The sequence below is a fragment of the Chroicocephalus ridibundus genome, chromosome 3, assembly GCF_963924245.1.
Source record: "Chroicocephalus ridibundus chromosome 3, bChrRid1.1, whole genome shotgun sequence".
Taxonomy (NCBI): domain Eukaryota; kingdom Metazoa; phylum Chordata; class Aves; order Charadriiformes; family Laridae; genus Chroicocephalus; species Chroicocephalus ridibundus.
In genome coordinates this window covers 61,696,055-61,721,557 of record NC_086286.1, presented here as the reverse complement: position 1 = coordinate 61,721,557, position 25,503 = coordinate 61,696,055, and the positions used below count along the sequence as shown (strand labels likewise).

The following is a 25,503-nucleotide window of genomic DNA, read 5'->3' as shown; positions in this document are numbered from 1 at the left end:
GTTATTACAGTGTTTGGGCAATAGGTGTGTATTATTCTTAGGTATACCAGTACTACTGCTTGCAGAGTAAGGAACCTACACACAGCTTGCTGAAAGGGTGAATGAGCTGTGTGCCACCTCAGTTCAATTTCCACATTGCAGTTCAGTTTCAGGTTAGCTTGGGCATCTGCACTATGGCTGCTTACAACTCTTCCTCTTGTACAGGGGCGGACAGAGGAGATGATAGTGATTTTTTCCTTTGCTACTAAATAACACTGAAAAGCAGCTTCAGAGTGAAAGTGAAGCACGATGACATGGGTTAAAACACTGTTTGAAATGAACCTACCCCCTGCAAGGGCTGCATCTTTTTTGGGTGGAAATGCTTTTGTCATAAACGACAGCCACACTTGATTCTTTATTGCTAAGAGGTGTTTTCATATTATTTGTAAAATATGAGGTGTACCCTGCATTGTACTGTAGAAGTGTGGTATAGGTATCATTAATGTGGAAGACAAGCATATGCTTTTGCTACAATATTTCTCTAAGTAAGTACATCTTTCTTCTGGATGTATCCAGGCCTAAAAGATAATCTAAAAGATAATGTACATCACAGTAGTGATGTACGGCACAGAGTTCACTGACTGCATTGTAAAACAGTAAAAGAAGATGGAAGAAAAGTACAGAGTCTTTTAAGTATGTGGATGAACTTTTCTTCTGCATCCTTCCTTTAGGGTAGTTGAAAATGTGGGATTTCTGAGCAGGATGTTTTCATGTGGGTTTTTTTGGTTTGGTGTTTGTTTTGGGTTTACTTTTTTTGAAAAGTGTAGGAAATTATGTTAACAGGAAACAAAACCATTTTTTCCTGCTGAAGGACATAGGCATCTTTTAATTCCTGAAGTGATTCTAGAGGTCAGTAAGATTCATGAAATCCATGTTTCTCATTGCTGCTCTTTCAGTCTATAAGCAATTAGTTGCTTGGGCCTGCCAAAGGAATAGGTAGTGTATTGAGATATATAGATATATATTAGTCAAATATTTGTGTTTGATTATTGCCTAAAATACTAATTGTCTGCTTTCCCCTAAATAACTCATTGCAGTTTTAGAATTTCAAACATTGCACCTTCTTGTTAGTAGAAGTCTGACCTTTACTACAGAGTATCTGTGATCACACCAGCACAAAAAATGTAGATTTTTTTTTTTTTTTTTAAACTGAAAAGCAAAATACCTCTTGTAGGAACAATACCAACAGGATTCAGTCAGAACATGCTAAGTTCACAGGTCTCATGGGCAGGTTTTCTCCAAAGGCTTAAGAGAGCATTGTGGGATAGGTGAAATCATACATAGACAACAGCAGGAACTGGAGTTCTTATGCTTCACCTTTCATCTAATAAGTGCTACAATACTAAGCAGTGATTTAGATAATTTAGTCCTACTGTAACAGCATAAAATCATATTCAGGCAGAATCTGTAATATTAACCTTTCCCTTCCACTGTTCCAGTTCCCCAGCTAGTTCTTGGCCCAATTGGAAAAGTGGCAGCAATGTTGCATGCATATGGACGTTATGTGGCTGGCTGGCTGGCTGGGTGTTTTTTCCCCATCACGCTGTTTAACCAGGCTCAGAGCAGTCCTGAATAACATTAAAGTGCTGCCTCTGAGCAGCTCATAGCGTTTTGCCAGAGGTGCAGTTTCCCCCAGAGGTCTCTGGGTCTGAATGCTGAAGAGAAAAGAGAACAGAGGTCCTTTCTTGTCCTTGACAAGAAAGGGGTGAGTATCACTTCGCTGAGGGTTTACTTAACAGCTTGCTTGTATCCATGGGGTAATATCAAGCAGTAAAATGTTAATAACAAGTAATTTAGCAGGGGATACTACTTCCATGCCGCCTAGTATTAAACTGTAAACATCACTCCCGAAATATGCCGCCTCCTGTGATGAAGAGTTACAAGTGGGTTATAATTCACCATGCATTTCTGAACGCAGTGATAGGCAAGAGAAACAAAGACCACTGCAGCAGGTGATGTGGGAGTAGAGAGATTACTGAATAAGAAAAGCTAGAAGGAGAAATTACTTTTCATGACACTAGGGAGTCACGTTTTAAACTTGGCTTATAATTGTATGTACTTTACCTGTCTCTGAAATTCTCTTACATATATTAATGTTATAGCAATCTATATGAACAAGATGGGCAGCGTGCCAAAGGGGGTTGTAATTTTCAAGTACCTCCGTATAGTTATTGGAGAGGGGAGGAGGATATCCACTAACAGTGTAATTATGTGGCAATTCCAGGGAAATTGATTATTATTAGCTTTTTATGATCACACTAACAAAGTCAATGATCCAAGATGAAATAGCAGAAATTAGTGCTTGAACAATATTCAGCAACAAGATATCACCAGGTGAGAGTGGATGTATCTGAAACCAGATAATTCCTGAAACCGAAATGGCCATCTCCCACCAATTACAACGATGGATGTGCTCTATTAAAGCCTGATCCACTTTAATGGGGGACTCCCAGCATGAGAGGCCATGTAAGTATGCAATGACACATACAGTATCCAGAAGTGGGTGGGTGTTTATTCTAAATACCCACATTACTGGGGTATTTGCACCTTTAACCAACAGAGAGAATTACAGGTAGTGTATACAGATCAATTTCTTCAAGTTGGTTATTGCTTTAACAAAATCTTTTGTCGCTTTTTCTAACATCCATCTTCAGTCCTCCAAACACAGCACGGAGACTGGATACCTGCATAGTCAGAACTATCATTTGCCAGCCACGTCTTCCCCTTTGAGGCTCTGTGGTTTTATAAATAATAATTAAAAACGCTTCTCTGTGACGTGAGAAGGCTTTTCTAAAAGAAGAGCAAGTTGCTGCAATACAATAGTGTAATATTTTTGAAAGTCATAATAATAAAGTAGGGGAAAGAGAATAATCATTATTGCTCTTTCTTGTAATTAATTTGCTTTCCGATATCCCACACTGCAACTAGAACATTATTCAAGAACACCCATCACAGTGCTTAACAAGATTTAATGTACATTTATTCTTAACATGTGGAACATATAAAGATTTTATACTGAATAAATGAAATTCATTAAGCCAGAGGAAAAGGAGGAATTTACATCAAGTTTTTTTCTTTTTTAACTACATTATCTTGAAATACAAATGCAGATTCTTGTCACTGAAAAATCTTTGAAGTTGTGTTACTTCCTTTTTTTTTTTTCCTGTATATATTTTTTTGTCTGTAGACTGGTAACCATTTTCTTAAATCAATCCATACGTAACCATTTCCACACCTTGATTTATAAAGCAAATTGTGATCGGCTGCTCTCCCGAAATAGAGCATGACTTTATACATACAGAAACTTGTACATTACCCTCAGTTGTTGGTTTTCTGTGTTGGGTTTTTTCTTTTTTCTTTTTTTTTTTTTATTATTTTTTGGAGATATGGCCCAAATGAAAGAAAAAATAATTCTACTATCACTTTGTAGATACCACATCATGAAAAAGAAACTAAAAACTTTGTACTAAAAAAAAAAAAAATGAGGGTATGTTTAATGTACAACTTCTATATACATCACGGCCCTTAGGCAATAAAAAAATATTTTAAAAAATGATTAAAGGAATTGTGAAGAACTGTCATTGTGGAAGGTCAAAAAAAAAAAGATGTAGACAAGACAGTTCTGGTGAGGAAGCAATTGATGTTTATCATCAGGTTTTGTTTAAAAATCTTTTAACTTGACTTTTTTGTTTTGTCTTGCTCCTAGCCTAATGTAACCATTTCTCCTGAGGAGAAACCAGTATCATTTTGTATTTTGACTACTGACTGACACCCTCCTTGATCCCCTACACCTACATCACTAGAATCTTCTATTGCACAGAGCTTTGGGTGATGGTATACAAGTTTTTTTTTTTTTATTTTTTCCTTATTTGAAAAAATAAAACACACAGGAACTTGGTATGTTGGTTATTTTTCACCTTTTTGTTTCAAAGTGGTGAGATTTTTTTCCATCATACAATGGTTTGCCATAACATTTTTTTAAAAAGTCACTAGTTCGCTTCCCAAAAAATATGCAATACAAACATGGAAAAGAACATTGAAAAGGATAATCTATGGAAAAAAAAAGTGTGACCTTTGAATGTACTAGACAGCAACTTTGGTTAAAAAAAATAAAATAAAAAGATGTACTTATACACATAGACAGCAAATATTAATTTCATAACTGTTCAAATTAATAATTTCTTTAATTCCCAATTGGTAAATAGTGAATGGGGCAGAGGAGCAAAGATTCTTTTTTTTTTCCTTCTTCCTACGTTGGATAAACAAGAACAGAAAACAGCCAGTTATATGTGACCCTCTAATCTCCACTCACACATGCTTGGCTTCTCACTTATGTCATAACTGCCCAATCTGAAAAAGTACATCACAGATGACAGATGCAACCAGAGAGTTCAGGACAGCAGATATTGAGATATCCAGCAAACGACCCTCGTGCAAAAGGAACTCTGAGCGGTTCTCGTCCACTCTAGCCATGGCCAGCAAGGCCTTGGCTGCCCTGCACATCATGTCTACGCTAGGTGGCTCCAGAGGTGGAGGCTGCATGTGCATGAGGTTATGCTGGCTCTGCTGGTACTGGGCCATAGTGACCCCATCTTCCAGGAAGCTTATCAAGTTTCCGATGCTTCCCTTCTGCACAGCTATTGCCCTTGCTGCTAATGTGTCCCCCTGGGCAAGGTTCGATAAGAGCGCCATGGACATTTCTCGGCAGACCGGGTTTTTGCGGTCCCCAACGTACCTAACTAAAGTAGCGTAGAGTTTCTCCTGACGACTGAATGGGGGGGTGGCCAAGATAAGGTCCACATTATTGTCCTGGATACTGAGCTTACACAGGGTCTCCAGCACAAGTCTCTGAGGCGAAAGAACCGAGTTGGGCCCCACGGTTGGAAAAGGATCCTGTGCCTCCGCAGACGGGCACACCATCCAGTGCAGCAAGCCATCCAAAATTGGCAAACAGATGCTTTCTGTGTAAGCAGACAAGTCTAGCTGCCCAGAAATGTTGGCTAATGTGACCAATGTATTATCCCTCAAGACCTCGAGGCAGTCCCACCACCACTCATCCTTGCTGCAGGCCACCCCTTTGTCCTCCTCTTCCTCTTTCTCGTAAGTCTGCGGTGCTCGCTTTCTTTCTGGATGCTCATGGTGAAGAAGGATCAACTTTCCCAGGATCAGCACCAAGCCTGGATGTTTGGACATTTCGGTGTCATTGCCAGGCACAAAAGACAAGCTACGGACGATATTTGACACACAGATGCAGCGTTTGGCCAAGGAGTCTTGCCAGTGAGTTATGGTGCATAGAGGAGTCTCATCTCGGCTCCTTGGCTCATCCTCTAGCAGTTTAATATTCCGGTGGCTTTTGGCTTGATGGATCCCAAAGGGAAATTTACTGCTCTCTGTTTGGGAACCAGAGTTTGAGTCTTCAGGCAATGCTCCTGGCCGAGCTGAGAGGACATCATCAATGGTTGCTGTTATACTTTTTTCTTGTTGTTCCTCAGATTCACCTTTCCCCTCGAGGTCCTTCTTTTTGCTTGGAGAGTTCAAGGGAGGAGGGGCTTTCCTGCGTGGAGGAATCTCCATCTTGCTTTCAAAGTGAGTCTGGATATGCTCAGTTGTGTCACCACCACCAAGCTGCCAGTGGAGAAGTCCACTATCAAATTCCTGAACACGTCCAAGTTTGTCAGATCGGTCAACAACAAATAGATTATTTTTCTTTACAATCTTTATTGGCAGCTTGTCAAATTTACTGGCTTGTTTTGGCCTCTCACTTGGATCAGCAATGGCACCAGGAGTGGAAAAAACAATGCTCTTTTCTTCCCCTTCTACCTTTTCATCCTCCCCGTCCTCCTCATCTTCATCAAAATAGTCAATACATTCGTCGTTCTCCTCTTTTCCAGTATCCTCTGCCAAGGACTGGCTATCATCTTTCTTGGCTGCTTTGTGATCAAGTGCTTTGTGGCCTGGATCTCCCACTTCATATTCCATAAGGATTCCAAAAATGTCAATCAGGCATTTTCTAAAATATTCTACTAAAAGCTCAAGAAATCCAGACAACTGAGGGGAGAAGAAAGAACATAAAAATCAGATAAATATTTTTGTCGGCACAGAATTTTATTAGGAACACTGATGCATACATCTGTGAATATTTCCCTCCTCCTGCTGTCGACTTGTGGCTAGGTCCTGCATGGCAGAAGTTAATCAAAGGAAATTCTTCTAGTATCTGTCCAAACAGTATATAATGTCAAACTATCATGGCTCCATTTGCTTAAACTGTAACAGCTATGAGAAGTACAGAACTTTATTCATATGTCCCCTTTAGGCTACAGTGGACATCTAGCCTAGCTGTTCTGTCCCCTTGGAAGTGTCTAGTATTCTTCATTTTCTGTATAGAGCACTAAGTTTCTAACTCTCTTAGCGTTTCTGATTTGTACTTTTATTAGATGCCTAAAGTTTACAATTCTTCCTCTCCTTCTCTGTCTCTCAGTCTCTAAAGCCAACTGTCCTGTAGGAATCTGTAGTTCAAGGTCTAGGTACTGACAGCCTAGATTAATATCCCATCTCTGTTGGAATAGTTCCATTTTTGCCTGGCAATATTTAAAAATTGTTATTGGAGCCTGGTGCTGTGAGTCACCCTTCAGAAAGAGTTTTCATTTAGGTTTAATCCTCTTAATTAACTTGTAATCACTTTCTTATGGAACGGCAGTAGTTGGACTTGGTATTAATTTACCCTCAGTGGCTTTATTATTAAAAAATTTTTGTTGTTATGATGTATTCCGCCTGATTGTCTAGCTTTTAATGTTTTCTTTTAATCGTGGGCTAACAGGTTTTCAGCAAAATGTATGCTTTTGTGCATTCTGTATTCTCTTATGATTGCCAAACCCTCGAAGAATTAAGAACAAATTGATGCTTACGAACTGCAGGAATTACCAGTCATCACACAGAGTCCTGACTGCCATTGGAAATAGAGTCCAAGGCAAAAGTAACAAAAAAATAGATATTTAAAATATGTTCTGTGCAACTTGCACAGGGTGCATTAATGCAATTTCTAATAGAATTCAGAGGAGATTCACCTCACTTAACTTCAAACACCCGCAACAGTTACACACCTAACCTAATTGTCTAGATTCCTTTTATAATCAATGGTCTTTTACAGGCCATTTCTAGGGTATGATTCATCTGACCTATTTTAGATCTCTGCTTCAGGATGAGATGAATCATGCTATAGATATCCCTAGTTCTAAAGATAGGTGGGATGAAATGTACCATTTGTGTCTGTATTTAAAAAAAAAGGTCATTATATTTAAAATATTATGAGTTACACTATTAGTAACCAAGGAATGAACAGAGCAGAGAAACTGAATATTTAATTTGTACAAATTTTAGATGATGTGCGTTATCAGCATGCCATCTATTACTACCACCTAATAGACCAATGGTTAGAGCAGGGCTGAAAAATATTGGGAGGCAGTGAGGCAAAAGCACACACTGTTAAATACGGTGTTACTTGCATCCTGTGGACAGATAGTGGATTTTAGCCTTTAAATTGTCGATCTGATATTCCTGTGCAAACTTAATTTACTGGAAGAAGAAACCAAACAGAAAATAAGCAGTTAAAAAAAATCCCACAGCCTAGTATGGAACTACTGAGTAAGACAAGGACAAGTAGTCACCAAAAGATAGCTCCAAATCAATTTAGTATTTTTTTGCAAAGCTTTTTATGGAAACACAAATTAAGCAAGATTACTCTCATATTGCTGTTTTCTGGGATTGTCCTTGTACTACCATGAGTGTGAATTTACACATTAGTCTTCTGTCAGTGCTAAAATTCTTATAATCATACATGCTCCTTTCTACAAGAGATACCCTTCTTTCAGGCTTATTATTTCCCTTATTCGATCTAAAGTGATCTCTTTTTGCTCACTGTTACCAATCATAAAAAAGGGAAGTTTTGCAATATTAAAATTTATGTTAATTATAACCAATTTTAAAGGACTTCAGCATTTTTGTAGGTATCTTATTTCAATTTTCTTCCCTTGAAAAGTTGGGAAGTATATTGCTTTCCCACCTACCTGAGAGAGGTTGAAAGTAGCAACAGTGCTGTCATCATACAGAAGAATATTAATAGTGTCTAACGCCCAGGTACTTTCAGCCAAAAGACCAGATTTAAGAGACATCATCACTCTCCAGGCCTCAGGAGTTACTAGAGAAAGAAAGGAGAAGTAAAACAGCATTAGTGCATCCTTGGAGACTATTAATGAGTTCTGCAAGATTAAACTGCAACATTCTGAGGATGCAGAATTTAAATGGAAGAATTTACTGAAACACTGGTTAAGACCCCACTTTCCCCACTTAGTACTGGTCAGTTTTTCTGTAACTGCAGCTCAGCCTTAATACTGGATTAAATCTTAATGGGGCCATTCTTCCTGACTTTGCTGAAGCCAAAATAATCGTACAAACTTAGAGGAGTTGACTAAACCAAATAATGGGTAAATAAAGGTAGAATATTCTGTCAGGAGTGTGGGAACTTGAAGTATGAGAACCTGAATGTATGAAATGTAACAGGAATTCAAGATAAGATACTTGGGAAAGAACAGGGGGAGAAACAAAACATGACAAATCACATGGAAAGAATAAATGGGCCATTCGAGGAAGGCAGAGACTATAACTACACAGCAGAACAGCATGAGCTTCCATGGAACAAGAACACAGAAAGCTTTGCTTTGTTGTATTGGTCATTTAACAGACACATATCATTTGGAAACCTGAGGCAAGCTTCATTTTTAATGCATTTCTGGAGATTTCAGGTCTCCATATAAAATATTGCTTTCATTTCATGTCAGATTTTCTGGGATAAGTTTTACCCGTCGTCCTCACTGATGCATACGTTACGACATTTTTATTGAAGACAATCACATTATAGTTACCAAAGCTAACTATTTTTTTCAAAATACTCTTAAAATGTAAAAGAAAATCAAAGTCCCTTTCTCCCAAGCTATTTTGGTATTTGGCTTTTGTTTTGATGCTTACCAATATCTTTTGAGGTAATCTTTCGTCTTGGTTTTAAGACTGGTTGGGATGCTTCTACAGAGCCTGGGGGGAAGGTGATTTCTCGCCTAATCGGTGGTGGCTGGGGTGGAGGTCCTGTGACCTGTGACACTGGAACTGTGGGTATAACCTTTTGCATCTTCATGGAGGGCAGGAAAGGAGACTTGCTTGGAGACATACGGTTTTCCAAAGAGCGCTGGAAGGATGCTGGACTTGGAGCTCTAGAGATGTGGTTTGGCATAGAGGGTGGCGTCTGGTAGGATGACTGAGGAGGTCTAGTGATAGGCTGCATGGAGGCTGAGGATGACATATAAGAAGGCTGACGTTGGTTGACATGAGAAGGCCACTGACTCTCGTGGTTTATCCTCTGGTCAGGCACCATCATATCATCAGTGCGATTCATCCCTGGATACGGTGGGGCCTGTGCAGGGCCTCCTGGACCTTGCCTGTTCTGGTAAGGATAAGGCATATCATTTCGTGTTGGCCACATGTTCTGCTGAGGACCTTCGCTGGAAGATGATGACTGCATGGGGCCACCAATCATCTGGGGAGGTATTCCATGCTGCTGCATTTGTCCTGGGCCCTGCATCCTCTCCCTGTTATACGGATACGGATACTGTCCCTGCATAGGCCTCCTGTCAGGCCCCGTGTAAGCGTTGCTGTACTGGTTATACATTTCCTGTTGCTGGTTGCCATACTGCATGTTATACATATCTCCTTCGTGGCGTTTGGCTGGAGGCCCATACATGCCATCCATGTGTCGCTTATAATTCTGAAAAAAACATTTTGGAAAGAAGATGCGTCACTTTTACTCCATACACAATATAACTATATTGGCTGAAAGCTCATTTAAAAAGCTGAAGGCACTTAGCTCGAGAGGGATCGCGCTGATTCCAGAGTCAGGCACGCAGTGCTATGGTTAGGCTCGATCCAGTGCTTTCTTTTTAAACCTCTGTTTTGCTGCACTTATAACTTAATACTAAGAGGAAACTTGTCCTTGGGCTAAATTTTCTTATGCTTGCTCTCATTTTCTCCCTTTCCCTTTCCTTTCCTATCTGTCAGATTAAATTCCGCTGGTCATTTCAGACATGCATGAAAAAGCAACAGTCCTCACCAACTAAAATATTTTCACTTCTTTCTCATGCTTAGTCTACTAAGAAGAAAAATCTTCAAAAAAATTCAAAACCACTCAGTGAATGTTTTCAAGAGACAAGCAATGAATAATCTCTTAAAATAACAAGATATGCTGCAAGCATGTGTGCCTGAATCACTGGATTTTACAGCAGGGCATAGGCTACGCACAGTAAACTTATTATTAGGAGAAAACATACTGCTGCATTTGCTACTCTGTGCAATTCCCAGGAATGCGGTCCTGTTTGGGCAACCATCCCTCTTCCCAAATCATCTAATCACATTTAATTTACTGTGAGATTATTACAGCAAATGGTCACATCCAAATGTTCTGTGCTAGCTTATGCAGGTTCTTACCCTGCTGATCAGTAATGAATTAAACAATGTAACTAACAGCTGCCACCTACGGTTTATTCCCTCTTTGTTTCTCACCCTCTCAACTGGGAATGTTGTGTGAAGCAACCTGTTTTACCTTGGGGGGAGCGGAGTTGTTTTGAAATCATACGAGCTTGTACGTATTTATGTTTAAGACGGCAGAACAAAAAAAGACATGTTGCAGTTTGAGGGGAAGGTGGTAAGGTTTGCAGTGGTCCTTAGTTCCTGTGGGAGTTTGTTCCACAGTTCAAACCACACTGAGTGCTCTGAAGCAAAAAATCTGAATTAAATGGGTGATTTTTGAATATATGATCTATGGCAAACTCAAAGTTACAGCTCCCCTGGAAACTGTAGCTCAGTCACATTGCACAATGTATACTAATGTACTAGAGTTAGGATCAAATAAAATTCTGTATGTATTCAATATGGGTCAGTTAAAACAGCTGTGGGATTCATAAACTCATCTTCCAACTTTGGTGCACATAAAACCACAACTGCTGTATTGCATGAAAGTATTTTGCCTTTAACTTGCTATAGAGCTGTCTGGTTATCTGAGAAATACCTATTTTCAGCCTTACGTAAACTACTTGCTGTAGTAAATTCCACCCTTGGGGCCAATTTATACATCAAGAACAGACTTGGCAGTTGCCACACCTAAAAAGGTGGTGTTTGTTTTGCCACAGTGACTTAGAGTGCTTTAAAGGAGACACTTGGGAATTAAGCATGTGCCTTTTTAAAAGCAGTTCAGTGTTCTTGTATATGTAGTGGCAACATGCCTAACGATACCCAATGCTGAGGACAGTGATGCACCTGAACTCCCCCTCCTGTGTAAAGTTCATCAGGAGACCGAGGCTGCACAACGTGTGTCTCTTTCCACCAGGGACGTGGAAATCTGGGACCTCACAGAAGATAAAGACACCAACACAGGTCACCTGCTGCATAATAGCTCTTGGGGTACAAGCGTTCGTACAGGAATTGAAAAACCTGGCTCAAAGTGCTTCATTAGCCCCAGGAATTCATGCTTCAAGCACCTACTTCCCAGGTCATTCCCTAGCCTTCAGGTTTAAGATGAAGCTTCAAAAGGGCCATTTTTCGCATTCTTCCTGTACCACTATAGAGTGAGATTTAGGAAACTGAAAATAAGCAAGTGGCAACCTAATTTCTAGCTAAATGAAGAAGTGGAATCCTCTGGGAGTTGGAGGGAGAGGCCGAGGCCAGCCAGGATCCTTGCCCTTCATTCTTCACTGCTTTTTTGCATTAATGCATTTTGCATTCAAGAGTCATTGTACAAAGCATATAAACAGTACTCAGGACAGGGCCAAATGTATTTTTACAAATTCTAGCTGTCTCCTTGCTTAAATGAACATGTAGTTAATGTAATTCCTGCATACATTAGCATGGAGTATCACAAACTGTTCTGTTATATATCTTTGCAATTTCCCCACTAAATCGCGTAGACTACTAGCATATGCTCATCATAAAGAACAACAAAACAGTTTTTTGATTATGTTACTTTAGAGATGTTACGAACCAAAGAGATAAGCGAGAAATTCTGAAATTGTAATTTATACACATTGTCAGTACAGTGCAACCTAAGATTTGCTCTTTTGGGTTCCCGCCCAAATTTCGTAGTGATACTTGATCCCAAACTGAAAAGAACCATGTGAATTGGCTGAAAACTAGCTTACATTTTAATTTTTGTAGTATAAGGAAATGCTTTCTATTTTGGAAGCTAACTTCAATTATTGTATGACTAGAAATTAATTAATAACACGCAGGATGAAACTCTGATCCTGCTGGAAGTCAGTGGAGTTTTGCTATTGACTTACAAGATGGGATTTTTCCCACAAGTTATTAATGATACACCTAACAAAAAATCTTATTAATTAATATAATTTCTATTTTCAAAGTTATTACACAGTTAGGGAGACTGGAATGCACAAAAGTTTGAACTATTTTGAACACTTAATCATGTTCTCTCTCATGTATTTGTACCATATTATTACTAGAGATAACATGTGGGGCATATGCCATCGGATCTATATTAAAGATAGGTACCTCATATGACCCACCACAGCATTCTAAGTAACTGAGAGTGCTGCACATTTTACTGTCTTCCAGTTTTCTGTTGGGTTCACTTGGCTGCATGACATTAAGTGAAGACCCTTCAACCTGCCAGTCAAACAGCTTTCCTATTTGTTTCTGGAACTGAGGCAGCATCACTTTACTAGCCTATGAATGATACTTTCCCAGTCTGCTGGTTATTAACTTGGGACAATCACTTGATACATGTCCAAAGCCACAAAACATCTGTTAAAATTTACACTCTTCCAGTGTAACGAACACATTTTCCTATAGCTGCACATACACTGCTTATCCATATGGGCTGTGATTTTGACCAGAACTGCAGTGCTCCTCTGTGCCAAAAGACAAACATTGTATAAACAAATTTTTGAATGTATACAGAACTTTGGGGTGACATTATTAAACAAATGTTATGAATATAGCTGTTTTCCCCTCTCCTACCTGCTGCTGTGGATACATTCCAGGTTGATGTCCTCCATATGGTGGCTGTCCTGAGGGAGGTCCTTGTCCTGGATACTGCTGCCCATATGGTTCATGCCTAAAACGAAGCATTCAAATCAACGCTTAGAGCTGCTGGAATTTCCAAGCCACTAGGAAAAGCAAAGTACCCTGATGATCCTGCGCCTTGAAGATATTTGCCATTTGGAAACAAGGTGAAGGTACGGTGTGGTATGGTCCTGAGTCTGATGTAGTAAGCTCTGCTGAAGCTGGTAGTGGAAGGAAGGAGATAAAGCAGATAGAAGAAAAGAGGAGCAGTGAAGATGCAACAGAAGGATTTAGAGGTAGCAGTCAGGAATGGGAACAAGGTATCGTCAGCAAAGAGGTAAGAAAGGCAGCTGCAGCCACTGGAAACACATCTTAGGTGGAAAAGTATCTGATATACAGCTCAAAGGTTGCAAGTCAAAATTCTTGTGTTTTAACAAGTCAGTCTCCAAGCAGGCTACTTTCTGGATTATTTAAGAATATAATCAATAGTTAACTGCCAATTTAAAGTGAAATCATTATTTTAGTCTGATGGTAGTGACAGAAAGTGAGTATAAATTTCATTACAATATGTAACATTTAAATGCATCATTACTGAATAAAACCAGTACTCATATTTTTGCTAATGCTCATGTAATTTTTAATTAAAGCTACATAATGAAGCATACACGTAAGAAGAGGCAGAGTTGCGTTGCATTGCACTTGGAAACTTACCTGCGGCCTTTAAGACCTCCGAGGAGCACTACAGTGCAACTGTAGTATTTTTAGCACATCTGAATGAAATTTAGGTTGCTGAAATGACGTACTTACTTGGAAGGTATTAAGACTGATAAATAACACTGTATTGCAGACCAATATGTCAGTAATTCCTCTCTGTATGCTACCAGTGAGAATACATCTACAATTTGAGTATAATTATGGAAGCAATGTATCAAGGAGAGTCAGAGAAACAGAGGACTGGGGAACCTGAGATGTTAAAAGAACTAATGGGACCTAATTTTTCCAAAAGCACAGAAAACTCTCACATTTTTTGAGAGTTGACCGGCGTGAAAGCAATAGTTGTTCAGTATCTCCTAAAATTATGACGTGGATGGAGAGAAATTACCTAATGCCAGTTAACAGAACAATAGAACTGATGGGAATTGTCTACAGTTGTCCAAGATGGTACATGCAACAAGATGAAACTGAGCAAAGGTACGTGTATTTTATACATAAGGGAACACTACATGTTCAATCTGTTAGCCACAGGATAACTACAAGACAGGTGAAGTTGTGGAAGCTTCAGAATTGGTGTCATTTAATGCTACTCTGGAGAAGCTGGAGCTATAAAATATGTTCTAGTTCAGCGTTGGTAGGGAGATACACACGAGGTAGTATGTACACTCCTTTTCTAACATCTCTGATTCTATGTCTACACAAAGTCAACCTATTCACCCAAGCATCTGCCCCCACCAAGAAACTGAACCAATGGTAAAAGCCTAAATAAGAACAGACAAAACAGAAATAACACACCAAGAGGCCACATATTCTGTCTATGTGCTCTCACAGGGGCTGCTAGCACTTGTTAGCTGTTATTGCAGATATTACAAACAGAGAAATCAGTGTTCACCTTTGCTGGCCAGGGTAACGATTAGGAGAGTACATGCTTGGGTCACTGTTTGAAGGCACCATGTTGCTTTGACCAGGTGGTCCCATACTGCCTTCAGGACCCAGCCCATGATCCGACCTAAAAAATGACAAAGGAAACCTCATTCTGTAAAAAGCACTTATTCTCCAAAATTGCCAACAAAATAAAACAAAACACAGCCCTTAAAGAAAACATTCTCTTGACTTATCACCTGCTACTGAAACCCTTACTCTCACTGTCTCCCCAGCAATGTGACCTGTCGAACAACGTGATTACACTTGTGTTACTCTACACATCTACTACTTCAAACTACTGACTAAAAACTGCTCTGCCGTTACACTTAAAAGACGCGGCACTGCACCACTTTGGCTACCATCAGGAAACAAAAAGTAAAGCTAAAGTACACAGCCCAATGACAGTAAAGGTAGGAATACAGCCAGAGCTACAAAAACCCCGTAATACTTAATATAATCCAAACATTCCCAAACCATTCCGCTTGCTATACCAATGCTTAGACATCGGTGATTTTACCCATTTTTTTTTCCCCCTAAAGCCTTTCCTGGGATAAATAAAAGAGGATCAAATTTATGTTGTGTACTTCACTGAAAGACAAACTTATGAGGGTACTGATGGACGCACTGCAAGACTGATGCCCCTACAGGTCAGACAACAGACTCCAGACTCTCCAAAGGCACTTCTCCAACAGACCACAAACCAGACATATTTAGGCTGTGCATTTTGGTTTTCATATCAAGCCCACCAACAACTGTTTAGGTGAAAACATGGCCAGAAAACTAACCAAAGTGCTACTTTATGCCATCACAGCCCAGCCCAGCCCAGCCGCCAGTGGAAGGCAGCTGTCAAACACAGCCATGCTCTAATCTGCTGCGGCTTGAGTGACTTCTAAGGTGTGACAATTCCTCCTTACTAATTTCAATGAATAGCTAGACTCAGTCATTACCAGTGGTTTGACTCTCAGTGATTTGGTAAGATGCTGTAGGAAATGTAGGCTGCTACATTCTCTGCAAGGTACAATGGGAAAATGAGAAGGGGAGAGAGAGGATCATTTTCACTAATGGGCTTTGCTTTTTCCTGAAGATTGACTCACCTCCTGTCATAGCCGCTTCCATAAGAGAACTGCTGTCGCTGGCTCATGCTCATGTTGGACATTGCTCCAGATGGACTCTGGTTATACATATCTTGTATTCCACTGTTAGGCATTTGTCCAGGGGTCATGAAAGGCTCATTGCTTCCAGGCACTGCAACAGTAAGGGAAATTAAATATATTATGCTGGGCGTTTGAAGATACCTTTCTATTAAATGATGTATTTTAAAATAATGTTCAGATCTCTAACATTGCCAGGGAGAATTAGCTGGTGTCTGACAAGCTCTCCAGGGTCTGATGAAAACACATGAAGCAGCACCACTACCAAGATGATGGTCATAATATTAAGGAGCTGCAAGTGAGGAAAGTAATCTCATCCCATGGAACTGAGCTCATCAGGTACCAGGCAGCTTCGTAGCTGAAGATGAACCCGCTCGTGTTCTTGTCACCCCAAACTATGCTAAATATGAATGCAAATACAAACCTTACAAAACAGATGAAAGCTAATCTCCTCGTTTGGACTACAAAGCTGTCAGAATCAGGCTCTTTTTTTCCCCATAAAGCCCTCATACACACATGCATACCATAATTTAGTTATGGAAAGGATACTGTATCCTAATGTAGCTTCTTGAGCAGGATGGGCATATTCTACGGGTCCAAGAAAAGGCATGTTGACCACTATTATCAGATATAAATCCCAAAGCAAATAGAGGAAGAGACTCTATCCTTTAGTCCCTCATAGTAGATACTGAACAGAGACATTTCTGTTTCAACAGGATAAATATGAAATGCATGACAAAGTGCAATAAACCCACTTAATCTCACATGGATGTAAAACCTCACATGAATCTAAGGCAGAGAGGGTTTTCTCTTCCTCCACCTGTGTTATGCTAGTGTCTACAGTCCAGGCAAAAGGATTTAAAGGGAAGGTGAAAAAAAAAAAAAAAGTCACATCAGATTAACTCTCTCTTTTAAAGCATCTCCTCACTTCATCATTTATCTTTCTTCCCCTGATTTCTGCACCTCTTCTTCCCATTCCTCCTTTTTGCTCCCTTTCAGTTTCTGCTTTCTTAATTTCATCTGCTCCATCTGCTCTTCTCTTTGCTGCCATTGTGAGCCCTGCTTGTGTTCTTTCCTCCCACTTTCCTATATATGAGGCATGCAAGACTGATTAATTTTAAGCACATTTTACAATATCCACAGAACCATCTGTAGGTTAAGTGCCCAAAAGGACAAGAGTCACGTTTGACACTAATTTTAATTTTTGCTTTCTAAAAATAAACAAACTTTGAGTGTGTTTATCACCTTTTGTCAGGGGCTGTCCAAGTGAGAAAAAAATTAGCTTTTCTATTCTGAAAAATATGTAAACTGAGACAGAGAGCATTAGGAGACTTGCTCAGTTCCACACAATGAATTCCCAGTTCAGCCTCACTACAACCAGGCGTGTTGCTTTAGCACTTCACATCCTAACACTGAAGTACAGCGTTTGATTTGCAGAGTAGCTAACGACCTCCAAGAAACATACGGCATCGCACAAAATCTAACCCTATGAATTTATGCCATTTCCTGAAAAGTACTCCTACAAGCATTTTTAGGATTCTGTTAAGTCTAATATAATAGTGTGACTCTAAGAGGGGAAAATATGACCAGAGCAGAATGATCCACAATTCCACGGCACCTCTGTTTTTGCTACAAGGATACCATTTTACCAATGGCAAAATCAGCGAAGTAAAAAAGCTCATTCTAAAGACTAGAACATCTTTATTACATAGAAGTAGGGAAGAACACTTAAGCTCCCACAAAGAAAATACCTTTTCTCATTCCACCGAAAGGATCTTTATTCGGCTCATATGGCATCCTTCCCATCATATCTGGCATGTTTATTCCCTGCTGGTATGGTGCATTTGGCGTCATGGAGTTTCGCTTCGGGAATGCTGAATCACTTACATCAGAAAAGGGATCATGCACACTAACTGCGCTGTTTCTAGCAGATGAGAAAAAGGAGGCATTAACATCGTCATGTATTCCTAAGAATTGTGAAAACAGACCAGACTGTAACACACCTAGCCCATGACGCTGTGGCAGTGATCTGTGCAGGGTACATCTGACGAAGATGAAAAAAACTTTCACAATGGACAATCATTTAAAAAAACTACCTTTTTTTTTTTTTCCCAAAGCTTATCTGGCTACTTACCTTAAAGGTCAGAGGTTTTAATCTAATTTCAGCTGTGTGTGTTCCTATTACTCACATAAAAGTCTAAACCTTTCTGAAATTTCACTAAGCCGTTTGCCTCACTACCCCAAGGCAGTGAGCTCCAGAGGTTAATTATATGCTGTGTCAAAACAGTATTACTTTTTATCAGTTTCATATTTATTACCTTTCAAATTTACCAAGCACACCATTGCTCTCCTACTATAGGAAAGACTAAACAGCAACACTTGATTTACCTCCCAAATACCATTTACTGTTATGGAGAGGCACTAATCTTTATGGCTGCAGCCAGCTTTATTCTAAAGCCCTTAAAAATTTGGATTGGAAAATGGAGTTTCCCTGATAACTATCAGATTTATTTTTAAGGCAAAAGAAAACTTTTTACGGAGTGAAAGAAAACTGAATTAAAGATGATTAAAAAAGGTTCTTGTTATCCTTTCTGCAGCATTATGTGTAGAGAAAAAAAGAACCTAAGTATGTTAAGTTCGGAGTGATTCTGTACATAGTTCAGAGCTCAGCTACGTTCCTGCTGAAGTCAACAAGAACTTTTTTTTGCTGGACTTCAGTGGGCTAAGGATCCTTAATGAATGGTGAGAAGGCTTCACTTCAGATTAAGCCGCTCTGTGTGACTTACAGGACATAGAACTGAAAGGGATCTCTTGGTCTATCTAGTTGAAGACTCTGCTATCTCAACCACTGTTACTATATGTTTTTCATAATTTGAATTTAAGTAACACCTTAAAACCACACGTTCCTCCTTTCTGAGCATGAATGTCTGGACCAGTATACCAGCGGAAGATAGGGTAAGCAAGTAAAGGAAGGTTGTGGTTCTAAGTTGTGCTGCTGAGTTCCACCTTCCTCCCCACCCTTCACATATTCACAAGCCCCACTTTGCACTGGTGCTTCTCTGATGCTTAGAAAGCTAATGCAGCTCCCTCCTCCCCTTCCCTCTCTCCCCTCCAAAAAGACATAATTTTCTGCTGCTTTTAAGGCTCTGACTGGTTCACCAGAGAATCAGATGAGTGCGCAAGCAGTTGGGAAAGCAAAGACTGGCATAAACTGTTCTAGAACTACAGCCCAACAAAAAATGAAGCAAAGACCTTTTCATACCTGCCACCCTGCATAGGTGTCATCTGTCCATGAGGTGTTGATGCTGGTGTTGGGGGCTTCAAATCGCCTGGCACTTCTGTCATGGAATTACTACCAGTAGACTGTGGAGTCTGTGGGCCTTGCAAGGAACCAGAATTAGCTGGGAAATTAAGGGGAAAAAAAAGGAAATATTAAAAGGTAGCAGTCAAATTTCTGTGGAAATAATAATCGTCAAGGAGAGAAACTGGTTCTTTCCCCCAGAAGCCTGCTTATACCATGCATGTCAGTACTTCATAACTTCCCCAAAATCCTCTGAGATCAGGATATGCTGTGCAGTAATAGACATCATCTTTCCTAGAACTATGAATTTAATCTGCTGCCTGAAGCAACATGAATAGAAATCATCTAGATGAAGGATCACTTAAATCAGAGGTCAGAGATACAAAGTTAATTGTCTATAGTTTACAACAGAGTAAATGAAGGTTGTTCTTTGTCACAGCTTCTTTATATAATCACTATCACAACACATACGTTTATACGGCAAATTTCAGCCAGAAGCTTTTTGTCACAAATTGAAACTGCTATATTAATATAAATTCATAATTTCATTTACCACTAGAAAGCAGACATTTCCATAGTGAAACATGGCAAATGATTAGTGGCACACTGCAACCCTACGCCATCTTTGAGACAACATGGCAAAAGACTGTATTTAAGAAACGCAAAAGGCCATTGGGGATAAGAAAAAAGCAATCACTGAAAGTAGAATTTCAGCAGGAGGCTATAGCTAACACTGCTAATAAAATTGTAAAAATAGCAATGGACATCTTAACAAAATATCATTAGGGTCATTGTAGAGCATATGTAACAAGACCACGTCAATTCTGCAAAGCATCTATTTAATCTGCAAAAACTACTATGCTAAGATCTCAGAAAGTGGTAGAGTACCTGCACTACGGTCCTCCTTAACCATGGTGAACAACTATATTCTTGATACAACAACAAGCGTAGAACAGGTGTACTGTTCTATTCCAATGAGACTGAGCAGTAATAAGGGCATTAAATGAATAAAACATATAAACTAATGATAAAATACATCCAGACCAGTCTTTTAAAGTAGACACTGAAGTTGTTATTTTCATGTGACTACTGAGGAGAAACACCCCCAACCCCAAAGATCTGATGTAACAGTCTTCTGGTTTAGAAGCTGGGAAGTGGGAATTAGTAAAAAAACCTAAGCCTTGGATCTGATTGATCTTGCAGCAGAAATTCTATCCAAGGAGAACTTGTAGGATTCAGATCTTTAGATGCAATTGGGAAAAAAAATTACCAACATAAAAAATTCACAAATTTAATAGACTCAGAAAGACATGGCTTTGGCTTGAGAGGTCCTTCTTTTTTATGAACTGTCATCTAAGCATTTTATAGTGCCTGACCATCTACATTCAACAACCAATTAACAGAACTTTATAAATTACTGTTAGAGGGAAAACTGGAACAAGCAGTATGGGCTTTTCTTCTGTGTGTGAAAGTAGTTTATAATTGTCTCAGAATCCTAGAACACTCATCATCTTGACAGGCAGAGCTTGTTTTTAACTGAAGAACACCTTTTTTATATGTGTTTCATTTATATCTGTAACACATGTTCCGCTATCTGGAGATCAGTCTCAGTAGCAAGTGCATATATAAAATCCACATTGTGTAGACCACATTGTTCTTGGCCTCAACTTTCTAAGGCATGTTTGGATTATGCTCACATAGTAATGAGGTTCAAAGAAAGTTTAAGAAAAGCTCTCTGATTGCATTAGTAGAGTAACAACAACATTTGCACCATCTAATGCTACAATTGACTGAAGGCTTTAGTGCTATAATAAAACAAATCCATATGACAATACAAAAAATCATCATGTTCACATAAAACCAAGCCCTTTGTATATATGACCCTGAGCGAGCCAGGACCATTCTCCTGCTGTTGAGCTTTAAACACAATTCTAGATTACTTCTGAAAAGCTTGAAAACATTTCTCAGTTAAACCACACCTTGTCACATACCATCTTGTTGTATTAGAAACATGTAAGTAAACATCTTAGTGTACCCATATACTTACTGTAAAATATGATATTACCTCACCCTGCATATTTCTCTTATGGTGGGCTATTAAGCATCAATTAAGTTCTTCCCTATCCTACCTCAGCAAGAACTTAATTCATATCTAAAGCAAACTTAAAGAAAACAAGTAAAGTATTTTTTCAGTATTTATGGGCTGCATGAACACAGAATTGTTATTATGAATAACAATGTGTTGCACGATAAGGAAAGGTTTAAAAGCAAAAAGAAATCCACCTGAGAAGCTACAAGTCAAATTTCTGTGTGCTGGGTGGTGGTTATAGGGTTGGTTATTTTCCCCCACCTCTTTCTAAATGACTGCTTAAGCAGCTCAAAAAATGGAAGGCAAATGCTATCTTAAGAAGTGCCAAGTTTCTGGTACTGCTTTGTTAATACACTTTGCTCTTGACCTCCATTGGGTCACGGACACTTCTACAGAATAGGGACGCTTCTACAGCGTAGGCGCTGCAAGTGTTTCAATCTCTGGATTAGGTCATCAGCTACCAAGAAGAGCACAAGCGTGGATATGACCTACAAGCATCCGCAAAGACAATTACTTCTGTCACACACTCACAGGCCACTGAATAGTTAATCTATATTTTGAGAAAGAATAAGGTAAGTATGTACTCTTAATAGTTACTGTTGGTACAGCAGGTACAATTTTTAAAGCTACTTAACTTTCTCTTGTAGGATGTGATTTTCAGTACTTTTGCCAAGTTTCAGCCAATCATCAGGAAGTCATCCTGATGGATATTCCTCTCAAGCTAACTTTGTTTTGGAACTTTTCAGCTGTAACTGTCCAGCTTTTTTTAAGAATATGCCTTTGAAAATATATGGTTCTCTTCTGTTGTCCCCCAAAGAGAAATATTTTTCTGTGAGTCTTACAAGCCAAATATATATTTTGTCACCTTTTTCACACGCAGCACCAGCAGTCCCTTCATTGTTTGAAGAAGAGACTTGGTGGTAATATTGGGGACATGCCTGTGACAGGGAAAGTACTCTTGCTGTTCCAGTGTTTATTCTGATTTGGACAAATAAACTTCTGAAAAATACCTATGCAGAGATTATTAGCTTGCTATACATTTACTACTTGGTTTTCTGAAGATCCTGTTTGTACTTATTTCAGGCTGGGGGTGAGGAGGACTCTCACTGTAATTCATCTCCTGGATTGATCTGGGCAGTCTTGAACGTGGAGCTGAGCATGAGAACCTATAGCCAGGAAGCCAGTTCATACAAGCTCTCATGGTTACAGCTGGAGGTTGGCAAGTAAAGGCAAGGTAATAGGGTTTCTGACCATCAACAGAAAAGGAGAATAGGAGGAGACTGACAAGGGGACTGGGAACCTGGAAAGGAGATATTGATGCTGCTGAGATCAGATTAGAATCTGAGAAGTCTGAAGTTGGATGGACACCAACACATTGTGTGCTACACAACAGGGAACACCAAGAAAGCCGAGAAAATGTACCTAAAGAGAATTAAAAATACAGGGAAAGAATTGTAAGTGGCTGGATAAAGAGACAAAGAGATCAGTACTGGTAAGAGTCCAATACTGAGCTTATGAGTGAAATTAAATTTTGGTCAAGAAGTTCTTAGATGTGTGTTCCTGTTCTCAAGAGAGTCTGTTTAGAGATGACATTTTCCATCAGTGCAGAACATGTAGAGCAACAGATGAGATCATATAAAGGGCTATACATGCCAAAACTTAGAAAACTGGCACCCAGAATTAGTGGACACTCATGTTGTATATTTTTTGGTAGCGGAGTTTCTCTTCTCTTGTTCTACCAGTGAGCCTGGCCTACTGCTTGTACAAAACACAATTCATTGGTCTTTCCTTTGCCTTCAATAGAACAAGAGCTGTAGTAGAGTCAAAGTAGGGAAAAAAAGCGTTTTAAAGTAGCAGCTCTGTGGAAAGAGACCTGGGAGTCCTGGTGGACAACAGGATGACCATGAGCCAGCAATGTGCCCTTGTGGCCAAAAAGGCCAATGGCATCCTGGGCTGCATCAAGAAGAGTGCGGCCAGCAGGACGAGGGAGGTCATCCTCCCCCTGTACTCTGCCTTGGTGAGGCCGCACACCTGGAGTACTGTGTCCAGTTCTGGGCTCCCCGGTTCAAGAAGGACAGGGAACTGCTGGAGAGGGTGCAGCAGAGAGCTACCAAGATGATTAGAGGCCTGGAACACCTCCCTTATGAAGAAAGGCTGAGGGATTTGGGTCTCTTCCATCTGGAAACAAGACGGCTGAGGGGGGATCTTATCAACACTTATAAATGCTTAAAGGATGGGTGTCAGGAGGATGGGGCCAGGATCTTTTCAGTGGTGCCCAGTGACAGGACAAGAGGTAATGGGCACAAACTTGAGCATAGGAAGTTCCACCTAAACATGAGGAGGAACTTCTTTCCTTTGAGGGTGGCAGAGCACTGGAACAGGCTGCCCAGAGAGGTGGTGGAGTCTACCTCTCTGGAGACATTCAAAACCCGCCTGGAAGCGTTCTATGCAACCTGCTCTAGGGGACCCTGCTCTGGCAGGGGGGTTGGACTAGATGATCTCCAGAGGTCCCTTCCAACCCTATGGTTCTATGATTCTGTAGAATGGGAATCATACTACTTTCCCTCTCAGATGGGTATTGCAAAAGCTAATTAACATTTTTTAAACCCTTCAAATACAGTTGTAGCAAAGACGAGAAAAACCAAGAAGTAAATTTATAACTCTCTGTTTGAGTTTGGTTGAAAACTGTGGCACAAGTAAGGGCTGTGTGCCGCAAAGTGAGGATAACACGAAGTACCGAACAGTTCCTCATTCACTGAGCACTGTTTATCCCATGCACTGAATGACACGGACTTGTCATGGAAAAAAAAAGTCAATGTTACTGTGTAATTAAGAATGTATTGGACCATATATGCACAAGGAAATGTAATTAAGGTTGCAAAGACTGTATCTTACTTTTGGCATTTCCTAACCTTTGAGCACTTCACTTTGCATCCAAGTAATATACTTCAGGTTTTGGATATAGCATGTGCACACAGGTGCCTGCATGCACACACATTAAATGCAAACTTGTTACGTTCTCTCACACATAAATTTTAGAGAAATTGCAATTTGCAATGTTTGCTAGTTAAAGAATACGAAAACAGCCCTCTTCTCTGTAAGAAAGTACCACATTCCTTTTTCACATTTCACCTTAAATTTTACATTTGCTAAGCTGGTCCCTGAAATTTTTACATCTGTCCTTGCAGGGTTTTTATTACGGTAGATGCTTAATTTTGATTGTGGACACCCTGAAATAGAAAGTGTATCTTTTGAAGTGCTTTATCAGCTTCAGTATTAAACAAAGAACTAAGAAGGAAGACAAACAACAACGTTCTTGTAGAATAGGTTATCTCTGCTTACATGATTCTTCTGCAGCAGACTTGGGGATGTCCAGGAAAAAACCTCTGTGTACACAGCTACCGAATTCTTCATCTCACATCCATATCTAAGCAACACTCATCTTTCAAGTGTCATAAAAGATTTGTAAGGATATGCTTTTATCAATAGAAAATCCATCCAAAATGAAATAAAATGAACATTGGCACTGAGAAGGTGAGGTCCTGCAAACTCTTCCACAGTTCACTCAACAGCACGCAGTGTTCTCGGCAGCATGGAATGATAGCACCAGCATGGCTTTTGCCTTGCAAAGCCTGCATGGCAGTAAGTACTACTTTCAGGAAAGACCCTTTATTTACCAGAACAGAAATATGCAGTTAAAAAAAAAAAAAAAATCTTGCCAGCAATTTTTTTCCCTTCAGGGTAAAAAAAAAAAAAAAAAGAACGCAACCTCTTGAAACTCCATTAATATGAGGCCTGACATGCTCTCTAGGATATCCCTACCTTTTGCCAGAAGCTACAAATGTATACTCTAAAGTAAACAATGGAAAGGTTACTGAAGGTTAAGTACATTCACATACTTCAGAGCGAACAGCCAGCCGCCACGCTGGGAAGATAATTTACCCAGCGTGAGCCCAGTGCCCCAGTTAGGCCGGGGTGGGGGCCGCTGGCTGTTGCAGGGCCCCCCCGGGCGGGCACGGGTGCAAGTATAGGGGCACCTCTGTCCCCACATCCACCCCTCCCGACCCCTTGCCCATCCATCTTCCGTGGGGATTCCCTGGCTGGCCTCATGACACGCTCCATGACATCACCTGCCTGCTAATAATAGCACTTCAGTCAGCCACCCGCCA

General features: G+C 39.9%; 1 protein-coding gene across 4 annotated transcripts in view; it reads right to left on the bottom strand.

Moving 5' to 3' along the window:
• Nucleotides 1–2,573: 2,573 nt before the first annotated feature.
• The window catches only part of ARID1B (AT-rich interaction domain 1B), a 335,932-nt gene continuing 313,002 nt past the window's right edge, over nucleotides 2,574–25,503 (bottom strand). For 3 of the 4 annotated variants that reach the window (XM_063329382.1, XM_063329380.1, XM_063329379.1), the window contains exons 14-21: nucleotides 19,207–19,345; nucleotides 17,696–17,868; nucleotides 15,888–16,038; nucleotides 14,762–14,878; nucleotides 13,111–13,207; nucleotides 9,061–9,850; nucleotides 8,103–8,233; nucleotides 2,574–6,087 (exon numbers count right to left, since the gene is read on the bottom strand). In XM_063329382.1, the coding sequence (XP_063185452.1) occupies nucleotides 4,375–6,087; nucleotides 8,103–8,233; nucleotides 9,061–9,850; nucleotides 13,111–13,207; nucleotides 14,762–14,878; nucleotides 15,888–16,038; nucleotides 17,696–17,868; nucleotides 19,207–19,345 (3,311 nt within the window). In that variant the 3' untranslated portion in view covers nucleotides 2,574–4,374. The remainder of the gene's footprint in view (nucleotides 6,088–8,102; nucleotides 8,234–9,060; nucleotides 9,851–13,110; nucleotides 13,208–14,761; nucleotides 14,879–15,887; nucleotides 16,039–17,695; nucleotides 17,869–19,206; nucleotides 19,346–25,503) is intronic. The other variant, XM_063329381.1, reaches the window with a different exon arrangement.